This window comes from Drosophila kikkawai, chromosome 2R (assembly GCF_030179895.1).
Source record: "Drosophila kikkawai strain 14028-0561.14 chromosome 2R, DkikHiC1v2, whole genome shotgun sequence".
Lineage (NCBI taxonomy): Eukaryota > Metazoa > Arthropoda > Insecta > Diptera > Drosophilidae > Drosophila > Drosophila kikkawai.
The window spans coordinates 2,165,874-2,192,813 of NC_091729.1; the positions used below are offsets into that span (position 1 = coordinate 2,165,874).

Here is a 26,940-nt window from a genome sequence, read left to right on the forward strand (position 1 = left end):
TATATATTATATTAAAGAGTGTGGATCTGTGAAGACCATGAGGCAAATGGTCAAACTGGAAATCGGAGATATCGACAGCATCACACAAGAAGACGAAATAATATCATCAATTAGAGATAGCATAGGCGAAACAAGCCAGGATATAACAATTCACCTGCCGAGAGTAAATAGCTCAGAACAAAGACGAGCCTTCGTTACGCTACCAACGAAAGATGCGGCGAAGATATTGACGGAACAACGGATAAAAATAGGGTGGACCCGGTGCCGGGTGAAGCGTTGTATCGACATAAAGAGATGTTTCAAGTGTTTCGGGGCTAGACATTTGCAAAAGGACTACAAAGGACCGGATAGGAGAGACCTCTGTATCAGATGTGGTGACAATGGACACAAAATAAATACCTGCACCAAAGCTCTAAGATGCTCTATCTGCACAGCAGAGAACAGGAGCGATGTTGGACACCTCCCTGGGACAGCGCATTGCCCCAGCGTGACAAGAAAAGGAAAGCCATGAAGATCCTTCAAGCAAATATGCATAGAAGCAGAACGGCAAATGACCTGCACCAAATTGTGCTGAAAAACCAAATTGACGTTGTTATCATAAGCGAAGAATACAAGGAACGGGAGGAAGGATTCTAGCTGGAAGACGACACAAAGACGGCGGCCATATGGATTCCGGACCCCACCACGGCTCCACACACAAGTAAGAAAAAAGGAAGATGCCACGTCATTACACAAATTAGAAACTGGACGATATTCAGCTGCTATTTGACCCCAAGTGACGACATTCAGACTTTCCAGACGAAACTTGAAGATATTGAAGACAACGCAAGGCACATAGGTGAAAACCTTATAATAGCTGGGGACTTTAACTCAAGAGCTCAGGAATGGGGTATGCTATCAACTGACTCTCGAGGCCGTAGGGTCCTAAACATGGCCGCAAGAACCGGGATGCTAACAGCAAATGTAGGTGCAATACCCACATTCAATCGAGTAGGGAACGTGGGCACAATCCCCGACATAACACTAGTGACAGAAAACTGCGCGCACAAATTCGCCGAGTGGAAAGTCCTTGATACCTATAACGGAAGTGACCACTGCTATATTATGTTTGACATAGCAGAAAACGAAGTGACTACATTAGCACCAACGAGGAACGGATGGAACGCTAATCGACTGGAAAAAGAAAGGCTTATTCGAGAAATTGACGTAAGGCTGAACCGACAGAGAGGCGGTAACATAATCAACAACAACATGACAACCATAAGGCAGGCCTGCAACGCTGCAATGCCTAAAATGGGCAATCCTCGCAGACAAGGACAAGAAGCGAACTGGTGCCCCAAGAGATAAAAGTTCTCAGAGAAACGTGTATAAAAAACAGACGCCGCCTTACGAGGGCTAGACGGAGAGGGATCTTTACAGAAGAAGAGAGCCAATTTAAGAAATCCAAGAAGGATTTAAATATTGCCATCCGAAAAAGCAAAACGGAGAAATGGAAACGCCTCTGCAACGATGTCAATAGTGACCCATGGGAGCTCGGATATAAAATCGTGATGAAGAAGCTCAGAACAAGAAATCCAACACCGGATCTAGAGGAAGAGCAAATGGACCAAATAGTCAAAGCACTATTTCCCGCCCATACAAATAGCATAGCGAGGACTACTCCACCAATAGCTGAACACCAGATCGAGCTCTTCACTGAGGACGAGCTACTGAAATCGGCAAAAACCTTAAAAAGGAAGAAGGCCTCAGGGCCCGAAAACATTCCAGCAGAAGTCCTAATAACGATCGCGGAGAACCGACCCTATTTCCTATTGGATATGTATAACGAGTGCATTGCCAGCGGGAAATTCCCAGACATTTGGAAGGTGCAACGGTTGGTCCTGATAAGCAAGGGCAAGGGAGACCCCCAAACCCCGTCAGCTTATCGACCATTATGCATGCTTAACACAACCGGGAAGCTACTAGAGAAATTGGTCAAGCCACGACTAGCAGCAGCGATCGAAAGAGGAGGGGGTTTTCCCCGAGGCAGTATGGGTTTAGACCAGGAAGATCGACCATTGGAGCAATCCAAGAAGTTGTGAACCAAGCTCTCAGCAGCCAACAGGGCAACAACTTCTCGAGACCGGTAGTGCTCCTAGCCACTCTGGACGTTAAAAACGCCTTCGACAGCGTTAGAAGGGACAACATAATTGATGCTCTGAAAAGATTCCAAATCCCAGGATACCTAATGCGGATAATACAGGACTATCTTGACAACCGACGACTACTGTATCAAACAAAAGCAGGAGAGAAATGCATGCAGATAACTTCAGGAGCCGCACAAGGATCAATACTTGGACCAGAGCTATGGAACATCAGCTATGACGAAATTTTCTACCTAGACATCCCAGAGGACACGACTATCGTCGGATACGCAGACGACATAGTCGCAGTCATTACAGCTCGGAATACCGAGAATGCACAACGCAAGCTGACGCAAGTAATGATACGTGTAAAAAGATGGCTGAACTCACACGATCTAAAACTTGCGGACGAAAAAACGGAGCTATTGTTAGCTAACAGGAGAAGGATCCCCCTAGAAATAGATATGAGAGTAGGGGAAAACGTTATAAGGACGCAGAAGGTCATAAAGTACCTAGGAGTAAAACTTGACTCAAAACTAACATTTAGTGCACACATACAAGGGGCGAAGAAAAGAGCGACCGAGACTACAAAGGCGCTTAGCAGACTCATGGCCCAAGTGGGCGGCCCATTACCATCAAGACGAAAGCTTCTAATGGAGATAAACCACGCAATCATGCTGTACGGATGCGAGATCTGGGCAGGAACCCTTGAGACAGCCTGCAGGACCAAACCTCTACAGGAGGTGCAAAGAACGATGGCTTTACGAATCGCGAGCGCGTATCGAACGGTATCCGGTCCGGCTGCACTAGTAGTTGCAGGCACGATACCAATCGACCTTTTAGCCAAAGCGCGAAAAAGGATATACGAAAGACGACAAGATGGAGACACGACTAGGGCACTAATCGAGCGGACCAGAGAGGAAACCCTCCGATAATGGCAGAAAAGATGGACAGCAAAAGGGAGAGGCAGATGGACAGCTAGGCTGCTACCAAACCTGGTTGCATGGTCTGCAAGGAAACACGGAGACGTGGATTCCTACGTCACGCAGATGCTGACAGGCCATGGCTACTTTGCCGCGTTTCTACACACGATAGGAAAAAGAACAGATGCCAGATGCATATACGGAGATGCGGAGATCGACAGTGCTGAACACACCATCTTTCAATGCGCAAAATTCGGACCGGCGCGCAGGTCCTTGGAATAAGTGGTTGGGACAATAACCCCTGAAAATATTGTAACAAAAATGGTAGGCAGCGAAGCGGCATGGAAGCACATCGCAAGAATCGTGGAGAACATCCTTCGAGCAAAGAAGCCTGATCTGGATGAGACAGCTGGGTAATCTGGACGCAGTAAGAAGATGAGAGCGTATAGCGCTTAACTGGCGCCACCTGGAAGTAATGCGAAAGCTTTTCCGAGGTGGAAACACGGCCAACGACGAGGGGTGGGTTTAGTGGGTGCAAGTCCCACATACTCTGTTTTGCGACGGCAAATGGGAAGATGTGTGAGGCATTTCCCATCCTCAACCCAAAAAAAAAAAAAAAAGTATTAAAATATATATATTTTTTTTTTGGGTATTATTCTATAGCTATCTGGATTTATCGCTCCGTTTTCACTTTGACACCTTTTGAGCGATTACCTGTAAAAATTCTACACCTGTTGTAGCTTTACATTAAAGCATTGGTTATCGCAATCGCTCTTATACATATAAGCCAAACTTTATTAAACCCTTGTAGTGTATTATAATTTCACACAACGCTGTGAAGGAGTTGTTACCGACACTATCAGGCCTGTTCTAGTTTCCACTCGGAAGTGAATTTGTTAACATTTGCGGATTACCCTTTAACATAAGCGAATTTCCCTTGGTGATTTAAGGACATTTTTATACCCTTGCAGGGTATTATAATTTTAGTCAAAAATTTGCAACGCAGTAAAGGAGACGTTTCCGACCCTATAAAGTATATATATTCTTGATCAGCATCAACAGCCGAGTCAATCTAGCCATGTCCGTCTGTCCGTCTGTCCGTCTGTCCGTCTGTCCGTCCGTCTGTCCGTCTGTCCGTTTCTACGCAAACTAGTCCCTTAGTTTTAAAGCTATCTGAATGAAACTTTACATATAGTCTTCTATATACTCTCACTGCTATATATGTCGGAACGGGCCGGATCGGACGACTATATCATATAGCTGCCATACAAATGTTCGATAAATTTTTAGAAAAAAAATGTATAACTTGGGTGTTTTTCAAAATGTTTGAATCATTTTTGGGATTTGGCCTTTTTGTATTATTCCAGAATTTTGGTAAAAATTTTATGAAAATCGGATGACTATATCTTATAGCTGCCATAGGAACGATCGGGAAATTAATGGGGGAAAAACTATAAATTCGTTGTTTTTCAACATATTCTTAGCTACTTTTAGATATGAGCAGAGAGAATTGGACTCGAAAGTCAGCAGTGTTTTGGACTCGAAAGTCAGCCGAGAGAATTGGACTCGAAAGTCTGCAGTGTTTTGGACTCGAAAGTCAGCAGAGAGAATTGGACTCGAAAGTCTGCAGAGATCCTAACTACGATTTATAAATAGGAACCAGAGTTCCCAAAAAGTGACTTCGCTGCTAACTACTGGGGAGGTTAACTCGACCCGATCGCAGTCGGCTGCTAAGTGATTACTCCAGGGCCGTGGTCCGCTTTATATAGGCCCTGGCGAGGCTTCAGTGTGGCCAGAGTCCTGTGCGGGATTTTTGCCCGAATAGTGTGGCCAGTCGTTCGGTCTAGTGTGACCCTCCGCTCGCGATCAGTGGCGCGCGCGCGCATTCAATTCAAATTATCTCCATAATGTTGCCGATCCATTTCCTTATGTCGCTAATTGCTCCTATTTTGTTATATTTCTTACTATTAAGATATATTGTGCGCGTACAAGCGTCACAAACTCTACATTTGCGAGGCCTATATAAAGTTTAATTTTCGTTAAGTGTTTTAAGTCAGTTCACTTTGAGGATTAATACATTAAAGAGTTTAAGCTCTCATACAAATTATTTTAATATTATCTCATCTGACTAAGTCCCTAGGCAGCAGCTTATAAAGGGTAGTTTTCGATTTTCCTACCTCATCATAGGTGAACAACGGCCTACCGGTCAATTGCATCCTGCGACCTTTGCCCAGCACCCTTTGCCCAGCACCCTTTGCCCAGCACCCGACTGCAAGTGGATAACGGCCAACCGGCCTACAACCACCATTCGATCTATTGTCCAGAACGTCTTGAGGAGAATTACGTTATTCACACACATGATATATATGTGTTGCAACTCCAATGGCAAACAGTTCGAACGTTAAATAAGATGACCTCCTCAAAGGATCTACATTATAAATCGAAACATAATGAGGATAAAGTATTGTAAAGACATCCAGACCTCGATCGCCAAATTGTATTAGATTACTGTTCATTTAAAAACTTTTAGATATATTTCTTCTGGTAACCATTTTCTAAAGCACAAAAAACAAGAAAGGAAGCTAACTTCGGCACGCCGAAGTTTGTATACCCTTGCAGATAGGTTTTGATGTATATATTATAGATTGAAATGCTGAAAACACTCACAAAACAGAGTTTCATTACATTTTACCTATACTTATTATGTTTACAGTTTGACAGTTACAGTTTTACATTCCCAGCTTTACATATTTTATACATTTACCGATCGCTTATAAGGCAGCTATAAGATATAGTTGTCCGATTTTTATAAAATTTATACCAAAATTCTAGAATAATAAAATAAGCTTATATCTCAGAAAATACGTTGAAAACCAACTAAGCAATATTTTCTTTTCTATTACTTTGCCTATCGTTCCTATGGCAGCTATAAGATATAGTCGTCCGATTTTCATAAAATTTTTACCAAAATTCAGAAATAATATATAATGGCCATATCTAAAAAATTGTGCAAAAATGTTGAAAAACAGCAAAGTTATAATTTTTCTAAAAATTTATCGAACATTTGTATGGCAGCTATTTGATATAGTCGTCCGATCCGGCCCGTTCCGACATATATAGCAGTGAGAGTATATAGAAGACTATATGTAAAGTTTCATTCAGATAGCTTTAAAACTGAGGGACTAGTTTGCGTAGAAACGGACAGACGGACAGACGGACGGACAGACGGACATGGCTAGATCGACTCGGCTGTTGATGCTGATCAAGAATATATATACTTTATAGGGTCGGAAACGTCTCCTTCACTGCGTTGCAAACTTCTGACTGAAATTATAATACCCAGCAAGGGTATAAAAAAAGAAATGCTTCGAAAATTACAGCCCAATATATTGCTTATAGAGCCAAACTTTCCATGGACGAAAGACAGGATCAACGGGTATGCCAACGCCAGATGAACCGGCGCAACTGCGGAGCAACTGCAAGGAAACAATATCGACAAATCTAAAAGAGAGTCCAACTGCTGTGTCTGCTGTGGAGAAACATGGTGTTCACGCCAGGAGGCCCCTGTCCCCCCTCTGCCCACCGAGCGTCCAAAAGCTCAAACGCTCCCAGTGTAGCAACGCTCGCCCGCTCTCGCCCTCTTGCTCTCCCGCGCTCGCTCTCCCGCAGCGCTGAGCGCTGCCGAACACTTGGATCGGCCGCCGCCGCTCTCTCGCTCTCGCTTAGCGAAGTAAGCGGGCGGGAGCGCGGCCGTTTGCTTAAGCTTAGTTTAGTGTCATGTATGCAGCGAAATAAAGCTGATCGACTACGTGTGAAGTTCCCTACGACGCCCCCGTTTTTTTATTTCTACTTCGCCACTACTTCGCTTGCGCCGTGGAAGTTTTCCATCTTCTAAAACTCCACTTGTTCCGAAGGAAGGAAGCGCTGCCCCAACACATGGATTTCAACTAAGGTTAGTGGTTTCAACAAAATTTTAAAATTTGCCGTCTCCACATTTAAATGTAGATAATGCATTTTATTTAAATATGTCGTCACAGTGTTCGAAAAGGTGAGCTACCATACATTTGCCTTTCTAATGACTTTTAATATTAGATATTCCTGAGTGCTTAAAAATTTAACATATTTTAAGGTTCTCCCCATTTCACCACTAATTACTTAATTTTAAAAGTTGTTGGCATACTCTTACTGATTCAGAGTAAATCGAACAGCTCACACGCAAGTTCCCCGATACTCAAAAAAATCGGACAAAAGATGATTTACCGTATAGCTTTGGCCCATGGCCCTTCGCAACAATTGCTTCCGGTGCACTATTCAGAGAAAATCTGCTTATGCAAAATAATCAATACCGCAGATTCATTTTTACGACTGTTGTTGTGCAGTTGTAAAAAACAGGTGCGGTAACTACTGCCAATTTTATGGATAATTCGTTCGTTACTTCCAAATCGATTCGAGTTGTTGTTCACTTTAAATATAATTATTGCAATGGAGCGGCAGAATCTTACGCTTGCAGTAGCTCTTGCTAAAGTCAACGTCGTTAGCCCTTACATACTAGATCATGCAGACTTGGAAAATGTGTGGATGGAAGAGCCCACCGAGACCGCGGTTAAAGACGTATTTTCCGTAGCGGCCTACAGTCCGTTAACAATTTACACTTTATTATTAAATTTCCTACAATCATATCAGCCTATAATAAGATCACCATTTTTCCCGTGGCGGATCATGCACCCAATTCTAGGGCTGGGAGATAACGTAATAGCGGTATGTAAAAGGGGGGGGGGTTACATTTTGCCAGCTGGCGCTAAGAATATTGTGCGCCCAGGAGCTCCACGCTGGAGTCTCTGCACATTGTGAGACCCGTCACCTACGTTAACGATGGGATTACATTACTACCGAGTGTGCCACAGTCAACGAAACCTTATATGTCAACTATGATCCAGCCTAGAAACAAGCTCCAGGAGTAGCCAGCTCGCCTTCCCTAAACATCACAATGGAGAGCGACGTTCTCAGTCTTCCATACCTCCACCGTATCGGGTGAGCGCAATGGCCGGGAAATTAATAGAAAAAAATTATAAAATTATAACTTCGTTGTTTTTCCGCGTATTTTCATCTACTCTGAGATATAAGCTTTAATTATTTTTGGTATAAATTTTATAAAAATCGGACAACTAGATCATACAGCTGCTGTTCATGCTGAGCAAAGGGGCAATATCGCCAGGGGGCATCTCTATGGGCAAATGTACCTGTCGCCATGTTTCTTGTACATTTTTGGCACTCTAAAATAATACGGATTGACTGATCTCAACCCCAATCATCATCATCAAAGTCTGTATATTTTTCTCTGGGAAATTTGGGATCGCAACTGCCAGGCCCCGACATCATCATTTTGGTCCTTCGAGCCGGATATTCCAGCGCTTTTGGCAAGATGAGTACGGTGGCAAAATTCCCACCATATATGTATGTACATACATGCATATAAATGTAGATATATTGCTGCATCCAATATATTTACAATACCAACTTGTGCAGTAGTATATGTATGTATGCATGTGTTTACATAGCTATATGCCCCTCTCCTATACATGCTTTAACTCAGCCAATATCCAAGAAGGGTTACATCCAGGTTTTTTTTTCATACATAAAAAGCTATCCATCCACACCGATTTCCTCTGTGAACATATGCACGTACATACACAATTTGCATTAATATATATGTAACATACATTGTCGATTTATGAACTGTGACGACAGGACTGGTCGCCACAACCTTATATATATATATAAATATGTAAATAACCATACAATTTAAGCTTAGGACTAATTATGTACATACTAAGACTAAAACTAAGCACACACGCACACCCGGCATGAAGCCACACACGCCACACACGATTTATGAACTGTGGCGACAGGACTGGTCGCCACAACCTTATATATATATATAAATATGTAAATAACCATACAATTTAAGCTTAGGACTAATTATGTACATACTAAGACTAAAACTAAGCACACACACGCACACCCGGCATGAAGCCACACACGCAGGGTAGTTGTAGTACGCTGAACGGTGAGGTTGTGTTTTCCGGGGCGCTCCCCCAGGGAGGCGGAATAGAGGCCAATCCTAGTACGAATAAAAGTGTTAGTGATATGTGAAGTTGTAGGATGAACATGGGTCGGACCTACATGCCCGGTCCGCCGTTCCTAGGACCGTGGTGCTCTGCGCAAAGGGTCCACTCGATGGCCACAGCTCCGGCGGCAGGGGTAAGTGGGGGTGGCTCTTTCACCGAGAGCCTTTCTTCACTTTCTCTTCAACGCGTTGGTAATTGCTCTTACCAATGTGGCGGCCCGCACTAAGTGGCATATCATCCCAGCTGAGCGTTAGATCAGCTGTAGTAACAGTGTTGGAAAAGGCGAAAGTGCGTAAGCTTGTAGCCCGCGTAACTCGGCCCGTAACCAGTGGGCGCCAGAGGGCGCTTGGCCGGTAGGCGGCGCTGGCGATCAAACCAGTGCTGGCTGTTAAAAGCTGCCTGTTACGACGTTAACATGCGGGGAGGCCGACGAAACAGTAGCATACTGTTTCGGGCGGCGGCCACGATCCTTTGGCAGAGGGTCATGGCAGGGACTTGAATCTCCCTCTCAGCACAGCGGAGGCCTTCGAGGTGGTAAAGGTCATGGAACGGACCAACTGCCATCCCCTCCGCGACGCGGCACACCCTAAAACGGGGCTCTGGCGACCGAGGAGGGGCGGTATAACCCCCAGCGTTAATGTCGTGGAGAAATCCTCGGCCATCGTTGGATGCCCCGAATGGTGCAACCCACGCCCGTAACGCACTTAGCCTGCCCCAAATGGGGCGGCTGATCAGTCTGCGTCTGTGCCATAATGGCCGGCAGGCTCGAGCTGCGACGACTCCCCAAATCCATACCGCGTCTGAGCCATATTGGCCGGCGGTATGGTCTGCGTCTGCACCGTATCGGTCGGCAGCAATCTAAACCTGGCAGGAGGTATAAAATGCAACCTGGCAGGAGGTATAAAATGCAACCCAGCAGCAGGGTATATTGCTGCATTTAAATGAATAGGAATGCTTGGTATTAACAATAATACTCCAGGTGGCAGCCACTCAGGTGGAAATCCACCCGCGGTAAACTCCGCGGCTAGGGCACGGATTCTGGAGGCCCTAACTACCATTCCACCCACCACGGCGACGCCGGCGGCACACTTGGCCGACGTCAACCCGGATGCTACAAGTGTAGATGTAGATGAAGAACTGAGAGCGTTCCAGAAGGGCTCCCGCCTACGGCGCAGCCCGCCAGGAAATGCTGCTAAAGCGTCTGCTGTCCCAGCCCCAAGCGGGACCGCTGAAGGGGACAATTCGAGTACCCCACAAAGAGGCACAGATCCCCCCAGCCACAGCTAGTGGAGATGGGGGTGATCCTCGAAGACCTGCTCACGAAGGTCAACGAGCAGAAGGTGCGGAGTATCAACCAGGGTATGAAGAATGCCTTCGCCAGGCTCAAGGAGCTCCAAGAAGCATTAATGCGCAACCCGGAGGCAAGGCCCCCCCACACACGGAGTGAGGAAACTGCTGAACGCGGGTGCCAGACAGCTCAAGTCTGTATTCCGCGCCACGACAAGTCAGCCCAAACCTCTCCGAGCAGGCGTGTCCGCCCGGATAAACGGGATCAGGGAAGCGACCCTAAACGCCACTTGGTGAGGAGCTCGCAACCACCGAATCCTAGGAGAATTGCGGAGGGCACCAATGGAGGAGACGGAAAGGCGCCCATCGAGCAAACACGACGGGCTCATCCCGGAGCAGGCCGGCGCGAGAGGCCCAAAAGACGGGGTAAGGATGCGCTGATCATAAGCCCTCCTCCAGACATGTCTTATAGCGAAGTGCTCGGTCTGGTTACGCGAGCTAAGGACGCCAGGATGGAAGAAGTTGGCGATAGCGTCTCCAGAGTCAGAAAGACAGCTAAAGGAGAGTTGCTACTGGAGATTAAGCGCAACTCGCAGGCCCAAACCAGCGGCTTCAAGGAGCTGATTGGCAAAGCACTGGGAGCCAGAGCCACGATCCGCACAATGACGCCACAGGCCGTCTTCCGGATATGGGACCTGGACGAGCTGACCACAAAGGAGGAGCTAGTGAATGCGCTAGTCAAGCAGGCGGACCTCCCTACGAACTCGGTGACAATAAAAGGGATACGCGCCTTGGCCTCAGGAAGCCAGGCCGCAACCTTCACGGTTCCGGCGGGCGTGGCAGGCGCGCTCATCAAACTCGGCAAAATTAAGGTCGGATGGACCAGGTGCCGGATCAAGGAGCTGGAGCCCCAGCTCAAGTGCTACAGGTGTCTGGACACGGGGCACGTGGCCAGCAGATGCCGGAGCTCCGTAGACAGAAGCAAGGCCTGCTTTAAATGCGGGAAGGAAGGGCATAAGGCAGCAGACTGCCCTAATCCAGCAAACTGCTACAAGTGCGAGCAGCTCAAAAGGAAGGACACGAGTCACCAGGCCGGAAGCCGTTCCTGCCCACTGGTGGCGTCGTCCAGAGATGGCCTTAAGCAAAGGGCATGAAAGTGATTCAGATTAATCTGAATCACTGCGCGGCAGCGCAAGACCTGCTGTCGCAGACGGTCCGGGAACACGGAACCGATCTCGCAGTGCTAAGCGAGCCGTACAGAGGTGGTCGCAACCACAACTGGGCCGTGGATAGTTCCGGCAAGGCGGCCTTGTGGGTTTGCGGAACCGCGTCACTGCGTCTGGAAAACGTTCACGCGGACAATGGCTTCGTGCGTGCCAAAGCTGGAGGCTGGTGGGTTTACAGCACATACCTAGCCCCTAGCCTCACGATAGCAGAGTTTGCTGCCATCCTGGACAGGCTTGCTGCTGATGCAAGAGGCCGCTCTCCGACTCTGCTTGCTGGAGATTTCAACGCATGGGCGGTCGACTGGGGCAGCGTTACCCCAAACGCCCGTGGCAGAACACTCCTAGAAGCGCTATCAACGCTAGATGTGGCCTTACTCAACGTAGGGCAGGAGCACACGTTTAGCAGGGCGGGAGCAGGATCGGTGGTGGACCTCACATTCGCCAGTCGCTCGAGAGCTGGGCAGTGCAGGTGGATACTTAGCGGGGTGTACACGGCAAGTGACCACGCGGCTATTTTTACCACGCTGGATGTTCGCAGCACGCTCCCTCCACCTCCCCCCGCGCAGCAGCGCAAAAGCTTTAAGGCCGACTTGCTCGACACCCAAGCCTTTGCACTAAGGATGCAGAGTGTGGAAGCGTCAGGCGACTCCGATGTCATGGCCAATTCGGTGATGGGTCAGGTGCTATCGGCCTGTGAGGAGTGCATTCCATCCAGGTCCGCCCACTCTAGGCACCGCGCCTCCGTGTACTGGTGGAACCAGGAGATAGCAGAGGCACGAATGGAATGCGTGAGAGCCAGGCGACTTTACCAATGGTCGCGCGGATCCCAGTCACACCTGGTAAAGCGCGAGGCATACCATCGGTGCAGAAGAGCTCTCAAGGCGGCAATAAAGGGCAGCAAGAGAAAATGCTTTCTGGAGCTGTGCGAGGCAGCGGACCGAGACCCGTGGGGGAACGCTTACAAATTAATTGTAAAGAAAGTCGGCAGAGCGAACAACTGCGCCCCACTGGACGCGGAAAGCCTCGGGAAGATAGTTGCGCACCTATTCCCCAGGATGTCTAACCCTGAGCTTGCCACGGGGGCTGGCACCTACCCGATGCATGAGCTCGAGCCCGTCTCCGAAGAGGAGATGATGGCGATGGCGGGTAGGATCAAGGTGACGAAGGCGCCAGGCCCGGATTGCATTCCCAACAGGGCGCTCAAGCTAGCCATTTGTCTTCGCCCGGACATATTCGCGGTGCTGTTCGGGAAATGCATGCGGGAGGGGCTCTTCCCCTCAAGATGGAAAGCGCAGAGACTGGTTCTGCTGCCCAAGCCGGGTAAGCCGTTGGATGATCCAGCATCCTTCAGACCCATATGCTTGATAGACGGGGCCGGCAAGGTGCTGGAACACTTAATCAGCACGAGACTGGAGAGGGCTATCGTAGCGGCAGGAGGTCTCTCTGACTCCCAGTACGGGTTTAGAAAGGCCAAGTCTACCGTCGACGCCATCTCCAAGGTGGTGGACATTGCCTCCGCGGCGATCGCCGGACAGCGCTGGAAAGGGGGCTCTAAGGAATATTGCCTTATTGTCACCCTGGACATACGCAATGCGTTCAACACGGCGAGATGGGGACGGATAATGGATGCCTTGTCCAACTTCGGAGTTCCCACCTATCTGCTCAACCTGATGCGAAATTACTTTCACGACAGGGTGCTGCAGATAGACTCGGACAGCGGTGCATCGGTCAGATCTTCTAGAGCTATTAAATACCTAGGAGTGATGATCGACACCAGACTCTCCTTCAGGGAGCACCTGACTTACGCAAGCTCCAAGGCTGCCACGACAGTGAGAGCACTCTCAAGGATCATGCTGAACCATCACGGCCCAAGACAAGCGAGCAAGCTCCTCTTAGCGAGCGCAGCTAGAGCAACTATGCTATATGCAGCCCCCGTATGGAGCCACGCCATGGCGACGCCTTCTTACGGCCGCGGGCTGATGGCCGCACACCGTCTGGCCGCTCTTCGCATTTGCAGTGCGTTTAGGACGGTCTCTGATCAGGCAGCGCTAGTCATAGCTGGCACCCCGCCGATAGATCTGCTGGCCAAGGAGCAGGCCGATATCTTCAAGAAGGTCCACGGCCAAGCACTGTCGCCCCGTGAGAAGAAGGAGGCAAAAGCAGAGGCGAAAATGGCAACGCTAACCGCGTGGCAATCACGCTGGGATGCCTCCACAAAAGGCCGGTGGACGCACCGTCTAATCCCGTGCCTGGAGACGTGGACCAAGAGAAAACACGGACAGGTTAATTTCTTCCTGACGCAGGTACTTAGTGGCCACGGGTGCTTCAAGGGCTACCTACATAGGTTCGGCCACGAGGAGAGTGGAGGCTGCAGTCGATGCGGCCAGGACGTTGAGGAGACAGCTGAGCACGCGCTGTTCTCGTGTGTTAAATTCGAGAGCGAGCGGCGCGCGGTGGAGTCCCTTCTACATACCAGCATTAGCGTGGAAAACCTCGTTGCAGTGATGTTGAGGAGCGAGGTAAACTGGCAAGGAGTCTCCAGCTTCGCCGCCGCGATCATGGGTAAGCTCAGGATCGAGGAGAGGCGCAGGAACCAGGAGGAGTCATAGTCTGGGAGCGGCGCCCGCGCGAAGCAATGCTTCGCGGCCGTACCGCGCGAGTGAACTGCCCCCCTTCTAATGTTAAACCCCCCCCTTCCCTTATGTGCATGCCCCCCCCCCCACCCCTAATGTTAAATAAACGAATTTAAAAAAAAAACAAAAAAAAAAAAAAAAAAAAAAAGCCACACACGCACACTCACACACGCACACCCGGCATGAAGCCACACACACATTGCTTCGCGGCCGTACCGCGCGAGCAAACAGTCCCGATTTCTGTGTGACCCAAACCCCTCTATCCCCCACTCTTTTGTATATTTCTTTGCTTTATTAAACGAATTAAAAAAAAAAAAAAAAAAAAAAAAGCCACACACACACACATCACCCGGCATGAAGCCAAATAAACCCCGCGAAGGGAAATTCAAAACAAGCACTAAGCTTTAAAGTTACGCGCGCAAGTGGCAACGCTGTCGGCGATAGTGGCAGCGTCTGGCAACGCCAGGATTGATCGCGGCAGCGCTGCCGGCAGGAATTAGGTCACGGCCACACTCAGAAATTAGGTCAATTTAATTCCCGGCAAATTCTCGAGCTTACGAGTCGCGTCGCTCCGAAAAGTCCTAAAAGTGCAAAGTATAAGTGCCAAAACCGCGTGTCCGCGTCGAGACCAAAATTATCCTGCAGGACCTCGAAGGACATCCCGCCAGGGTGAGCATGACCGCCGGCCATTAAGTCTAAATATATTGGGGAATTTATCCCACTCCCGCCGCCAGGAGTTATTTTTATCAATAAAATACCTAATTAGAAAACATGTGCTTAGACCAAATTGTGCGTTTTCCCTGCCTTCGTTCGCGGGCCGGCGCCCCTCGCCGGCAGTGACCAATTCCCCTCCCGCTTTCCCCGTAGCATCGGAGTAATTCCGGGTGCGGGCGAAAGCCGGACGGGAACAGGAGCCCGCGGCTGCTGGATTTTTTCCGAGCCCGGACTTGCAGCGAGGCCGCCGGTCCCCCTTTCCCCCTTGCCCATCAGAGAGCCATCCCGCCGCTGGATTTTTCCGGGCGAGGATCTGGGGTTGGTCGCTGGATATTTTTTCCGATCCAACTGTCCCGCTGCTGGATTCTTCCGAGCGTGGACGCAGGCATCGGCTGCTGGATCCTTCCGAGCGTGGGCGTGGGCGTGGCTGCTGGATCATTCCGAGCCCTCTGAGCAATCCTGCCGCTGGATTCTTCCGGGCGAGGATTCGGGGCTGGCTGCTGGATTTCCTCCGAGTCACTGGTCCCGCTGCTGGATTCTTCCGAGCGTGGACACAGGCCTTGGCTGCTGGATTCCTCCGAGCCTTTGTCCTGCCCCGAAGGCGCCCCGCTGCTGGATCACTCCGAGCGTGGGCGTGGGCGTGGTCGCTGGATAATTCCGGGCCGCTCGTCCCGCCGCTGGATAATTCCGGGCGCGGACGCGGGCTTGACCGCTGGATTATTCCGGGTCGCCCAGCTTTTCCCTGGCCAAATAATCCCGTGCAAATATTTTCCTCCCCATTTTCCCCGCTAGCTGGCCAGAAATCGGCGCTTCTCCGTTCTGGGTGTCTCACAAATTATAAATTTTGTGAGGGGACTCTGGGCCGCTGAGGATCACCCCGGCTGCCCAGACGCTTCCTTACATGGCGCCCGAGCAGGGACAGCCCAGGACGGAAAAGTTGGTCATTTTGGTGGATTAAAGCCCCGCCAGCCGGTATTTTTTTTTTTGGTCAGAAAAATATATATACATAGAAAAAAAAATAAAAATATATATATAGGGAGAAAAAATATAATAATATATATACATGAAAAAATAATAATATATATATACATGGGAAAAAATATATAAAATTTCTATGGGGAGAATATTTGGCAACGGCCACGTTTTTTTCACAGTGCAAATAGGTCGCGCCAATTCGGCGACAGACGGCAGCGGCGAAGCATAATACAAAGAGAGACAATAAAATTTTCCACCAGCCACGCGGGATATTTGCGCCAAAAAATTGCTTCGCTGCACCGCTCGAAATTCGACGTCGCTGCCCGCGTCAACGCAGGCAGAGGGACGCTCTCTGCCGCTATCACTCTGTCGCTTTGCATGCATTCGCCCGAGAAATATTCCCGCCATAACTTAGCTTCGCTGCATCTCCGCCCGCGTCAACGCCGGCAGAGGGACGCTCTCTGCCGCTATCGATCTGTCACTTTGCTGCGCCGCTGCTACCGTGGGCAGCAATAAATAAAGCTACACTGGGCAACATAATTTAATCCCCGACGAACTATCCTAGTAAACACATCGCTCAAAGTTTTCCGCGGTCACAAAAATATTTTTTCTCGCAAAACGCCAGTGACTAAGATCCTTCCGCCGTGGTCAAGAACATCCTTCGAGGACAATTGAATATTTTTCCCGAAATTAATAATATCCCTCAAGGACAGTGCCGAGAAAAATTCTTTCGCCGTCGCATTCAAAGAACTCAACGGGAAGATCCTTTCATACGACAAAATACCACGGGTACCCAGAGGATCCTGTCGCCGATTCAAAACAAAGCGGATCCTGCGCGATCTCAAAAACGCAGAAATAAAATCGAATAAATAAATAATAAAATCAAGCAATAAATAATAAAATCAAATATAATAAAAAAGTTAAATAAAATCAAACGAAATAATCAAATATAATAAAAAAGTTAAATAAAAGCAAACGAAATAATTAAATATAATAAAAAAAAATTTTAAATAAACAATAAATAATAAAAAAAATAAATATAATAAAGTTAAATAAAACAAATAATAAAAATTATCGAAAATAAAATAATTGACAAAGCGAAATTAAATAAAATAATTAAAATAATTAAAGGAAAAAATAAATAATAAAAGAATTAAATAAAATAATAAATCAGATAAAACAGAATAATTAAATTTCGATTGTATACTCGATTCCGTGACCCGTGCCATTGCAAATTAATTCTCGGTCTCCGTATCCCTGATCATTTTCTTCGCAACGATGGGCGTCACATGGATTAGCTATCGTAAAAAGATGGAGCTGGAAACCATTCTCGGCGAGTTCGGGCTCGATCGAAGCGGCACCGTGGACGAGCAGCGTGCTCGACTCATCGCATTTTCACGACGAGCGGATAATTCCGAGGATATCCAAGATCGACTCGAGGAACTGGAACGCCGGTTCGGGAACGCACCCACGGGCGAAGTGAAGTCACCCATACCTTTGGATCCGGCCCTCATATCACCAGAACCGACCACGTCGGCATCGTTGGTACCACCTTCGCTTTACCTTCCGCGTAATACTTCCCCAGTCACAGGGCGACGCCCGAAGGCGGAAGAACTTCCGAGATCCGTGAATCACCCTAGCGACGCCGGCCTGGGAGCCATCCTGATCGACAGGATGACGAAGTGGGGTCTTTCGTTCGACGGAACGACGGATCCACTCGGGTTCATTGAGCACATCGAGGAGCGTGCCGATACCTGCCGGATCGACCGGAGATATCTGGCTCAAGCCCTGGTGGTGCTGCTGTCCGGCCGGGCTGAGAGTTGGTTCCGCACGAGCGGACTCCAACAAGCCAGCTGGGCCGAGGTTCGCCGTGAGTTTCTAGATTTTTTCCTGCCACCGCGGTATTATCAACGACTGGAGGACGAGATCCGGACGCACCTGCAGCGACCCAACGAGCCGTTCAAGGAATACTTAGTGGATCTTCGCTTGCAGATGCGCCGAGCTGGATTCTCTCCGGACCGAGAGCTGGAGCGCGTCTACGACAACATGCTGCCGGAGTACCAACTGTTCACCCGAAGACAGGATTTCCGCACCCTGGCGGAGCTGACCAACCTAGTAGTGGACTACGAGGTGACGCGCAGCCGGAATAGAGGCCAGGATCATCGCTCTCCGAGCCCTCGACAGGAAGCTAGACACAACTATGGGACGGAAGCCGGGCAGACGCCGCGCCGTGCCCCACCAGCAGCCCCATTGGGCAACCCTTTCAACGGAGGGACCAGCCGAAACGCGAACACGAGCCAGAGCACAGCCTCTCTCGTCACATCGGAGCCAGTCAACCTTCGCGACGCCTGCCGCAACTGCGGCCAACCGGGACACTTCTCAGCCGAGTGCCGGAACCCCCGCATCATTTTCTGCTGGGACTGCGGACGCAGAGGAACCCGGACTATCGATTGCTGTCGGCGTGCAGCATCGGGAAACGGGAACGGGCCCCGAGTGACCGGGAATCACCCGGGGAACCCGTCCAACCCACGCAGCCAGTAGGAGGAACCCTCGACCAACACCAGGGGCGGATTCGCGCCGCCATCACCATGGAAGGGCGAGGATTCGTGGCCACCCTGGACACTGGAGCTACCCACAGCTTCATCAGCGAGGACCTAGCCCGAGAGCTAGGCAACGCGGACAACACGCGAGATATTCGCACACAAGTCAAGTTGGCCGACGGGACATGCCGGGACCTGACCCGGGCCCTCGCCGCCAATATACACCTGGGGAGCAAACGCGCTCCAACCGTCCTGCTAGTGATGAGCGAAGTCCTTGACGACGTTCTCCTAGGCATGGACTTTCTTTACAGGATCGGAGCCACCATGCAGTGCGGGGGACAGACCCTCGACCTGATGCCTGACCAGTACACGGAGCCACCATGGGCTCAAGAACGAGCCAACGCAAGACGCCGGAGGGAAGAGCCACGCTCTGTCCGCTTCGAGGAGCCACGCTCCGTCCACTTTGAGGAGCCACACTCCAGCCACGCTCTCACCCACGAAGCCCGCCGGCCGAGTCACACTCTGCCCGCCGGGAACCAGCGACGACGGAGCCACGCTCCAGCAACACGGAACCAGCAACGGCCAGAGAACCACCGCAACCGGCGCCACGCGCCCGCCCTCGGGGCACAGCCCCCGAAACCAACCGGGAGACCGCCAGCACCACGCCTGCCGGAGAGGAGAGCACATCCTCCCGGAGGTCGACAGACCCGTCCACGACGGGAAACCAGCCGCCAAGTAGGAGCCATGTCTTGCCTGTGGCAGATGCCACCGCCGCGCAGCGAAATCCATTTCGCACCTCCATGAAGCGTGTCCGTTTCCAGGACCACGTCGAGGAAACGCCGGCGCAAGACTCGCCTCTCTGCGGAAACATTAACTCGGTGAGTCACCCCGCTGGGGATCCAGACTCAGCCGAGGCGGAAGAGCTCGAGACCCACAGCTACCCAGAGCCCTGGGTAGAGGAATTCCTGGAGAAGGAGTTGGCCTTGTTCGAGAATCTTTCAGGGGTGTCCCACATAGCGGAACACCACATCATCATGCGCAGCGATCGGCCACTGAAGCAGAGATACTTCCCGAGGAACCCGGCCATGAGGGCCATCATCGACAAACAGATCGACGAGCTTCTTCGAGACGGGCGGATCGAGCCCTCGAAGAGTCCGCACAGCGCGCCCATCGTGATTGCGGCGAAGAAAAACGGAGACGTACGCATGTGCGTTGACTACCGTCAACTCAACGAAAACTCGGTTCCCGATGCCTACCCGCTCCCGAGGATTCACCAGATTCTGGAACGCCTCCGGAACGCCAAGTTCATCTCGACGCTGGACTTGAAAAATGGATACTGGCAGATACCAGTAGCCCCGGGCAGCCGAGAGTGTACGGCTTTCACCGTTCCCGGCAGAGGATTATTCCACTGGCGGGTGATGCCGTTCGGCCTGCATTCCGCCCCTGCAACGTTCCAGCGCGCTTTGGATACAGTCATCGGGCCCGACATGGAGCCGCACGCATTCGCCTACCTGGACGATATCATCGTCATAGGCTCAACGCTGGAGGAACACGTCGCCAACCTTCAAGAGGTCTTCCGACGCCTGCGCAATGCAAACTTGCGCCTGAATCGAGGGAAGTGCCACTTCTTCCAGCGCCACATCGTCTACCTGGGACATGTGATCAGCGAGGCGGGTATCCATACAGATCCGGACAAAGTTGCCGCGATCCGCGAGATGAAGCCACCAACCTGCCTAAAGGAGCTCCGGAGGTGCCTTGGGATTTCATCCTGGTATCGCCGCTTTGTTCCAAACTTCGCCGACGTGGTCGAACCCATGACCGCGTTGCTGAAGAAAGGCCAAAAGTGGGAGTGGACATCGAGGCAGGATCACGCTATTCAGGAGCTGAAGGCGCTACTAACGAAGGCACCGGTCTTGGCCTGTCCGGATTTCGGCCAGAAGTTCGTTCTACCCAAAATCTTGTGGCCGACGCCCTTTCTCGCCAACCGCTGCCTACCGCGCAGCAAGCACAGGTACAAGGAGTCAACTGCCGATGGATCAAGAAGATGCTCCAGAAGATGCGGACAGAACCCGCCAAGTTCCCCGACTACAGGGAGGAGAACGGACAACTCTATCGCCGCATTGGTCTCCGGCCAGAAGAGGAGGAGTACACGCCATGGAAGCTGTGCGTTGGGTCGGAGTACCGCCAACGCGTCCTCGAGGAATGCCATGACCACCCAACCGCCGGACACTTGGGAATCCGGAAGACTAGTAATCGCGTGGCTCAGCGATACTACTGGCCGGGTTTATTCCGCGACGTTGCACGCTATGTTCGCCACTGCACAAGCTGCCAGAGGTTCAAGGTAAGCCAGGAGAAACCTGCGGGGATGATGTTCACCCGCCAGGTCGACGAGCCATTCCAGGTTCTCTGCGCGGACTTCGTCGGACCGCTTCCACGATCGAAGCAAGGCAACACCATGCTGTTGGTGTTTCTGGATGCCTTCAGCAAGTGGGTGGAGTTGGTGCCACTGCGGAAAGCCACTGGAGCACAGCTTGAACGCGCCTTCCGGGAACGGATCCTGAGCAGATTCGGAGTGCCGAGGACCTTCGTCTGCGACAACGGCACGCAGTTCACAGGTCGGTCTTTCCAGAACTTCTGCAAATCGCTGGGCATGGAGCTGCAGCACACGGCGCCGTATACGCCAAGGCAGAACCCGACGGAGAGAGCCAACAGGACGATCAAGACGATGATCGCCCAGTACCTGGATGGAGGCCCGCAGAATACATGGGACCAGTTGTTGCCGGAAATCTCCCTGGCCATTAACAGCAGTGTCTCCGACACAACAGGATTTAGCCCAGCTTTCCTGACGCAAGGGCGAGAACCGAGGCTGCCACGGACTCTATACGACGAGCTCACACCAGGACGAGGCACCCCAGAGGTGGCCCCAACGGACCGAAGCCAGCAGCTGAAGGACATCTTCCGAGTGGTGCGAGACAACGCTGAACGCGCTACGGCGGATCAGGGCCGACACTACAATCTGCGCCGACGGACTTGGAAGCCGCCTGTAGGATCTCTAGTGCTGGTGAGACGCCACGCACTCTCCAACGCGGCTGAAGGATTCGCCGCCAAACTGGCCGCGAGATACGAGGGACCCTTCCGAGTGGCGAAGTTCCCTTCACCCAACATCGTCCAGCTACACGTACCCGGCAGCCGCCGACGCCGTACTGCGAGTTTGGGACAGCTGAAACCCTACCGACAGGGAGAAGCTGATGACCACGTCGAAGGCGCGATCGATGACAGCGACTACGAGGAAGACCACGCCGAGGACACGCACAGCCCAAAGCAGCCAGACGCCACCGACACGAGCCCTGGGGAAAACCGCCCCACTCCACGCCGCCGCCACTAAGCCACGCCCAGATCGAAAGATGGCATGTTCAGAGGGGCCACTTGCTGACAGGCGCGCCTGTCCAACGCTCCTACCCCCCTAGGGGGGAAACATGTGCCCTCTCTTTCGCAAAAACTTAGAAATCGAGCAACTCTCGGTTGGGTAGGGTCCTTCGAAAGCACCCCCCTAACAACGCCGTCTCTTTTGCTCTTTTCTCTCCACAGACACATCGATCACCACGCTGCACGAACGCACACGGTGCACCAGACTGCGGCAGAGCAGCATCGCTAGCAACAGCAACGGAGACGCGACCCACCACCCACAGGCAACCGCCAGCGAGCACACGCCCGCATCCTCGAGGATCCAGCGCACGGCAGCGCTGAACACACGCGCTTCGCATCTCGCCCACGATCCCGAGCACGGCCGCATCGCCACCACCCGGACCAACGATCTCGCCACCATGTCATCACCCAGGGACGACGCCTGGATGGGGCTCGCCCTTGAGGAGCTGCTGGATGGTCTCCAGATGGGGCATCGGTCCCAACCTTCACTCCTCGCACCACTCAGTGTGGCCGGAGTTCGCAGACGAATCCCGTCCGCGGAGCAGCTGGACGTCCCGCCGGATCACCGATTCGGCCCAATACGGGTGGACACCACCCCGCCACGACCACGGCCAACCGAGGCCGCCCACACGCCTGCCGACCAGGGCAAACAGCCACTTACGGATCAGGGGCCGCCGCCTTTGGTCCCGCTACGCACGACCCGGGCTCCATCGACCCAGGCCACCCCAGGTCAAGCCCCAGGAGGGAAACCACCGCCACGGGAGGCACCACAGGCAGCCGGCCCGTCGACGCGTCCGCACACCGGCCAGGTGTCCTCGACGCCTGCCGGCAATCAGGGGCAGCCACCACAGGCAGCACCTCGAGCAGCCCGCCCGTCGACGCGCCCGCACACCGGCCGGGCCGCCACTACAACGTCTACCGGCCACGTAACCCCATCAACACGGGCGACGCCGCGCGTTGCCCTCACTTCGGCACGCTCACGCACCGGCCCGACTCCAACAACGCCTGGGACACGCGCAGTCCAGGCTGTAGCGGCACCAGACCCAGACGGCGAGGTGGAAGCGGCGCTACGAGAGTGCCTAGGCGACCTTCCACCCGACGTGCTGGAGGAGATGGCCCACGGGGCAGAAGGGTTGGATCTGGAGGACCTTTTCGGGGAGTCTCCCGACGAGGACGGAGTAGAGCTCCCAACGCGCCCCTCCGACCAATACGACGAGTCGCGGACACCGTCACCACAGTTCCTTCCGGACTACGAGGTGATCTCCAGCGACGAGGGAGTGGCGGCCGAGATCATCCAGATCTCCGACTTCGACGACGCCGAGCCACGTTTTAGACCGCCGGGCACCCCGCCGCCGGCGTACGAGGACATTTTCGAGCCGGGCCCATACGCCACCAGCTGCACGATATCCACTTGCGCGGCCTCATCACCGAGCCAGTCACCGCCGACCACGTCACGCGGATACCACGCCGCCGTCGCTCCACGCAAGGCAGATGGCCCATCGACAAGCCGACTCGTCGACTTGACGACCGACGAGGACTCCACCGACGAGAGGCCAGCCGTGGCCGCACCGAGCCGTTCCCCGCTACCAACACCCGGCGAATACGCCGCTGCAGTGGCCCGACGCAGGGCTGAGGACCTGAGCGACGAGCTGGGCTCGTCCTCCGCCGGGCCGGTTCGGCCGCCGACGGAGCGCGCCCTGGGCCGACAGCCCCAGCGGATCATCGTCCGAGGAGGAGTTGCCACGCGATCGCCAAGGTCACACCCGCTGGCTACCCGTTCCCGACGGCTGGAGCACGCCCAACGGCACGCTACCCGCCGGGCTCATCAGAAGGATCCAGCAGCGACTCCTAATAGCCAGACGAAGGGCCCGACGCTACCTGGAGGAGGAACAGGGTCAACGATTCCGGGTGCAGCTGAACCGGGACGACCACGTCCGGGTCTTCCTACACCCCATCCGGAAGTAAGAAGGGAGTGTGACGACACGACTGGTCGCCACAACCTTATATATATATATAAATATGTAAATAACCATACAATTTAAGCTTAGGACTAATTATGTACATACTAAGACTAAAACTAAGCACACACTCACACACGCACACCCGGCATGAAGCCACACACGCACACTCACACACGCACACCGCAAAAAACGGAAGCCGTGCTGGTAAGCAGCCGGAAGAAGGTGGAGGTCGCAACCATCCGAGTGTGCGGGGCCTCGATCAGATCGTCCAGAGCCATTAAGTACCTGGGCGTGATGATCGATACGAGGCTCTCCTTCCGCGAGCACTTAGCGTATGCTAGCACAAAGGCCGCCACAGCGGTGAGAGCAGTCGGCAGACTAATGCTGAACCACAGGGGCCCGAAGCAGGCGAGCAGGCTGCTACTGTCCAGCGTAGCCAGAGCCAGCATGCTCTATGCGGCACCAGTCTGGGGACACGCACTGGCGACCCCGGCCTATAGTCGCGGACTGTGCTCGGCCCACCGCCTCGCGGCACTACGTATATGCAGCGCCTTCAGGACGGTGTCCGACCAGGCCGCGTTTGTCCTAGCCGGGACTCCACCTCTAGATCTACTCGCAGTAGAGAGGGCCAGCATCCATGGCCAGACGAATGGTAGAACGCAGTCACCTCGCGACAAGCAGGTGATACGCGTAGCGGCGAAAGACGCCACCTTGGCAGCGTGGCAATTGCGGTGGGAGTCAGCGTCCAAGGGAAGATGGACGTTTCGGATGATTCCCCAGCTGGAGTGCTGGCTGAGGAGGAAGCACGGTCAGATAAACTTCCACCTGACCCAGATCCTCAGCGGCCACGGCTGTTTTCGGAGCTACCTGCGGAGATTCGGCCACGAGGAAGACGACTCCTGCACGCACTGTCTAGGACAGCTGGAGGAGACGGCAGAGCACACGGTTTTCAACTGTGCGAGGTTTGCCGGCGAGCGAGCATCGCTGGAGGCCAGGCTGGGCAACACCATCACAGCGGAAAACCTAGTTCCGTTGATGTTGTTGTCCGAAGCGAATTGGCAGGCCGTGTCGGACTTCGCAGCGAGGACTATGACGGAGCTCCGAGCAGAGGAGCGTCGCAGGAACCAGGAGGCAGCATAGATCGGGATCAGCGCCCGCGCGAAGCATTGCTTCGCGGCCGTACCGCGCGAGCAAACCGTCCCGAGTTGTGTGTGACCCAAACCCCTCTATCCCCCCACTCTTTTGTATATTTCTTTGCTTTATTAAACGAATTAAAAAAAAAAAAAAAAAAAACACACGCACACCCGGCATGAAGCCACACACACACACACACATCACCCGGCATGAAGCCAAATAAACCCCGCGAAGGGAAATTCAAAACAAGCACTAAGCTTTAAAGTTACGCGCGCAAGTGGCAACGCTGTCGGCGATAGTGGCAGCGTCTGGCAACGCCAGGATTGATCGCGGCAGCGCTGCCGGCAGGAATTAGGTCACGGCCACACTCAGAAATTAGGTCAATTTAATTCCCGGCAAATTCTCGAGCTTACGAGTCGCGTCGCTCCGAAAAGTCCTAAAAGTGCAAAGTATAAGTGCCAAAACCGCGTGTCCGCGTCGAGACCAAAATTATCCTGCAGGACCTCGAAGGACATCCCGCCAGGGTGAGCATGACCGCCGGCCATTAAGTCTAAATATATTGGGGAATTTATCCCACTCCCGCCGCCAGGAGTTATTTTTATCAATAAAATACCTAATTAGAAAACATGTGCTTAGACCAAATTATGCGTTTTCCCTGCCTTCGTTCGCGGGCCGGCGCCCCTCGCCGGCAGTGACCAATTCCCCTCCCGCTTTCCCCGTAGCATCGGAGTAATTCCGGGTGCGGGCGAAAGCCGGACGGGAACAGGAGCCCGCGGCTGCTGGATTTTTTCCGAGCCCGGACTTGCAGCGAGGCCGCCGGTCCCCCTTTCCCCCTTGCCCATCAGAGAGCCATCCCGCCGCTGGATTTTTCCGGGCGAGGATCTGGGGTTGGTCGCTGGATATTTTTTCCGATCCAACTGTCCCGCTGCTGGATTCTTCCGAGCGTGGACGCAGGCATCGGCTGCTGGATCTCTCCGAGCCTTTGTCCTGTCCCAACGGACGCCGCGCTGCTGGATCCTTCCGAGCGTGGGCGTGGGCGTGGCTGCTGGATCATTCCGAGCCCTCTGAGCAATCCTGCCGCTGGATTCTTCCGGGCGAGGATTCGGGGCTGGCTGCTGGATTTCCTCCGAGTCACTGGTCCCGCTGCTGGATTCTTCCGAGCGTGGACACAGGCCTTGGCTGCTGGATTCCTCCGAGCCTTTGTCCTGCCCCGAAGGCGCCCCGCTGCTGGATCACTCCGAGCGTGGGCGTGGGCGTGGTCGCTGGATAATTCCGGGCCGCTCGTCCCGCCGCTGGATAATTCCGGGCGCGGACGCGGGCTTGACCGCTGGATTATTCCGGGTCGCCCAGTTTTTCCCTGGCCAAATAATCCCGTGCAAATATTTTCCTCCCCATTTTCCCCGCTAGCTGGCCAGAAAGTTATCGGCGCTTCTCCGTTCTGGGTGTCTCACAAATTATAAATTTTGTGAGGGGACTCTGGGCCGCTGAGGATCACCCCGGCCGCCCAGACGCTTCCTTACAGAACATACATATGTACATTACCTTTGGGTCACAAATCGGCGGCATTTAATAGAAAAAAACACATCCCATCCACAACAAATATATTTACATATTTTCCATCCACTTAAAAATAACAAAAAAAATATAAAGTTAATTTCCTCCTCTAGCTGGCCGATCATACGTGCATATACATACATATACCAGCGGACCCGGCGAACTTTGTCTCGCCCCAATTTCACGACACCCGTTTCATCGTCAACAACCTTCATTATCGAATCGTACACTTTCTTCTACTCGGCATTCAAAAGCGGCACATTTGTTCGAAATCTTTCGGCCAGGTTATTCTGATTGTAGTGTTGCTCCCTGTTGG

At 52.4% G+C, this 26,940-nt stretch overlaps 2 protein-coding genes across 21 annotated transcripts in view; one reads left to right on the plus strand and one right to left on the minus strand.

Annotated features, from left to right (window-relative positions):
• LOC138927962 (uncharacterized) overlaps nt 1-6,830 on the plus strand; it is a 65,235-nt gene extending 58,405 nt beyond the window's left edge. For both annotated transcript variants that reach the window (XR_011444426.1, XM_070283647.1), the window contains one exon: nt 6,446-6,830. Coding sequence is in view for 1 of the 2 variants with exons in the window: in XM_070283647.1 (XP_070139748.1) it covers nt 6,446-6,721 (276 nt within the window). In the remaining variant the exon portion in view is untranslated. The remainder of the gene's footprint in view (nt 1-6,445) is intronic.
• Nucleotides 1-26,940, minus strand: part of LOC108081755 (transcriptional regulator ATRX homolog) — a 596,348-nt gene that overhangs the window by 358,666 nt on the left and 210,742 nt on the right. The window lies entirely within an intron of this gene.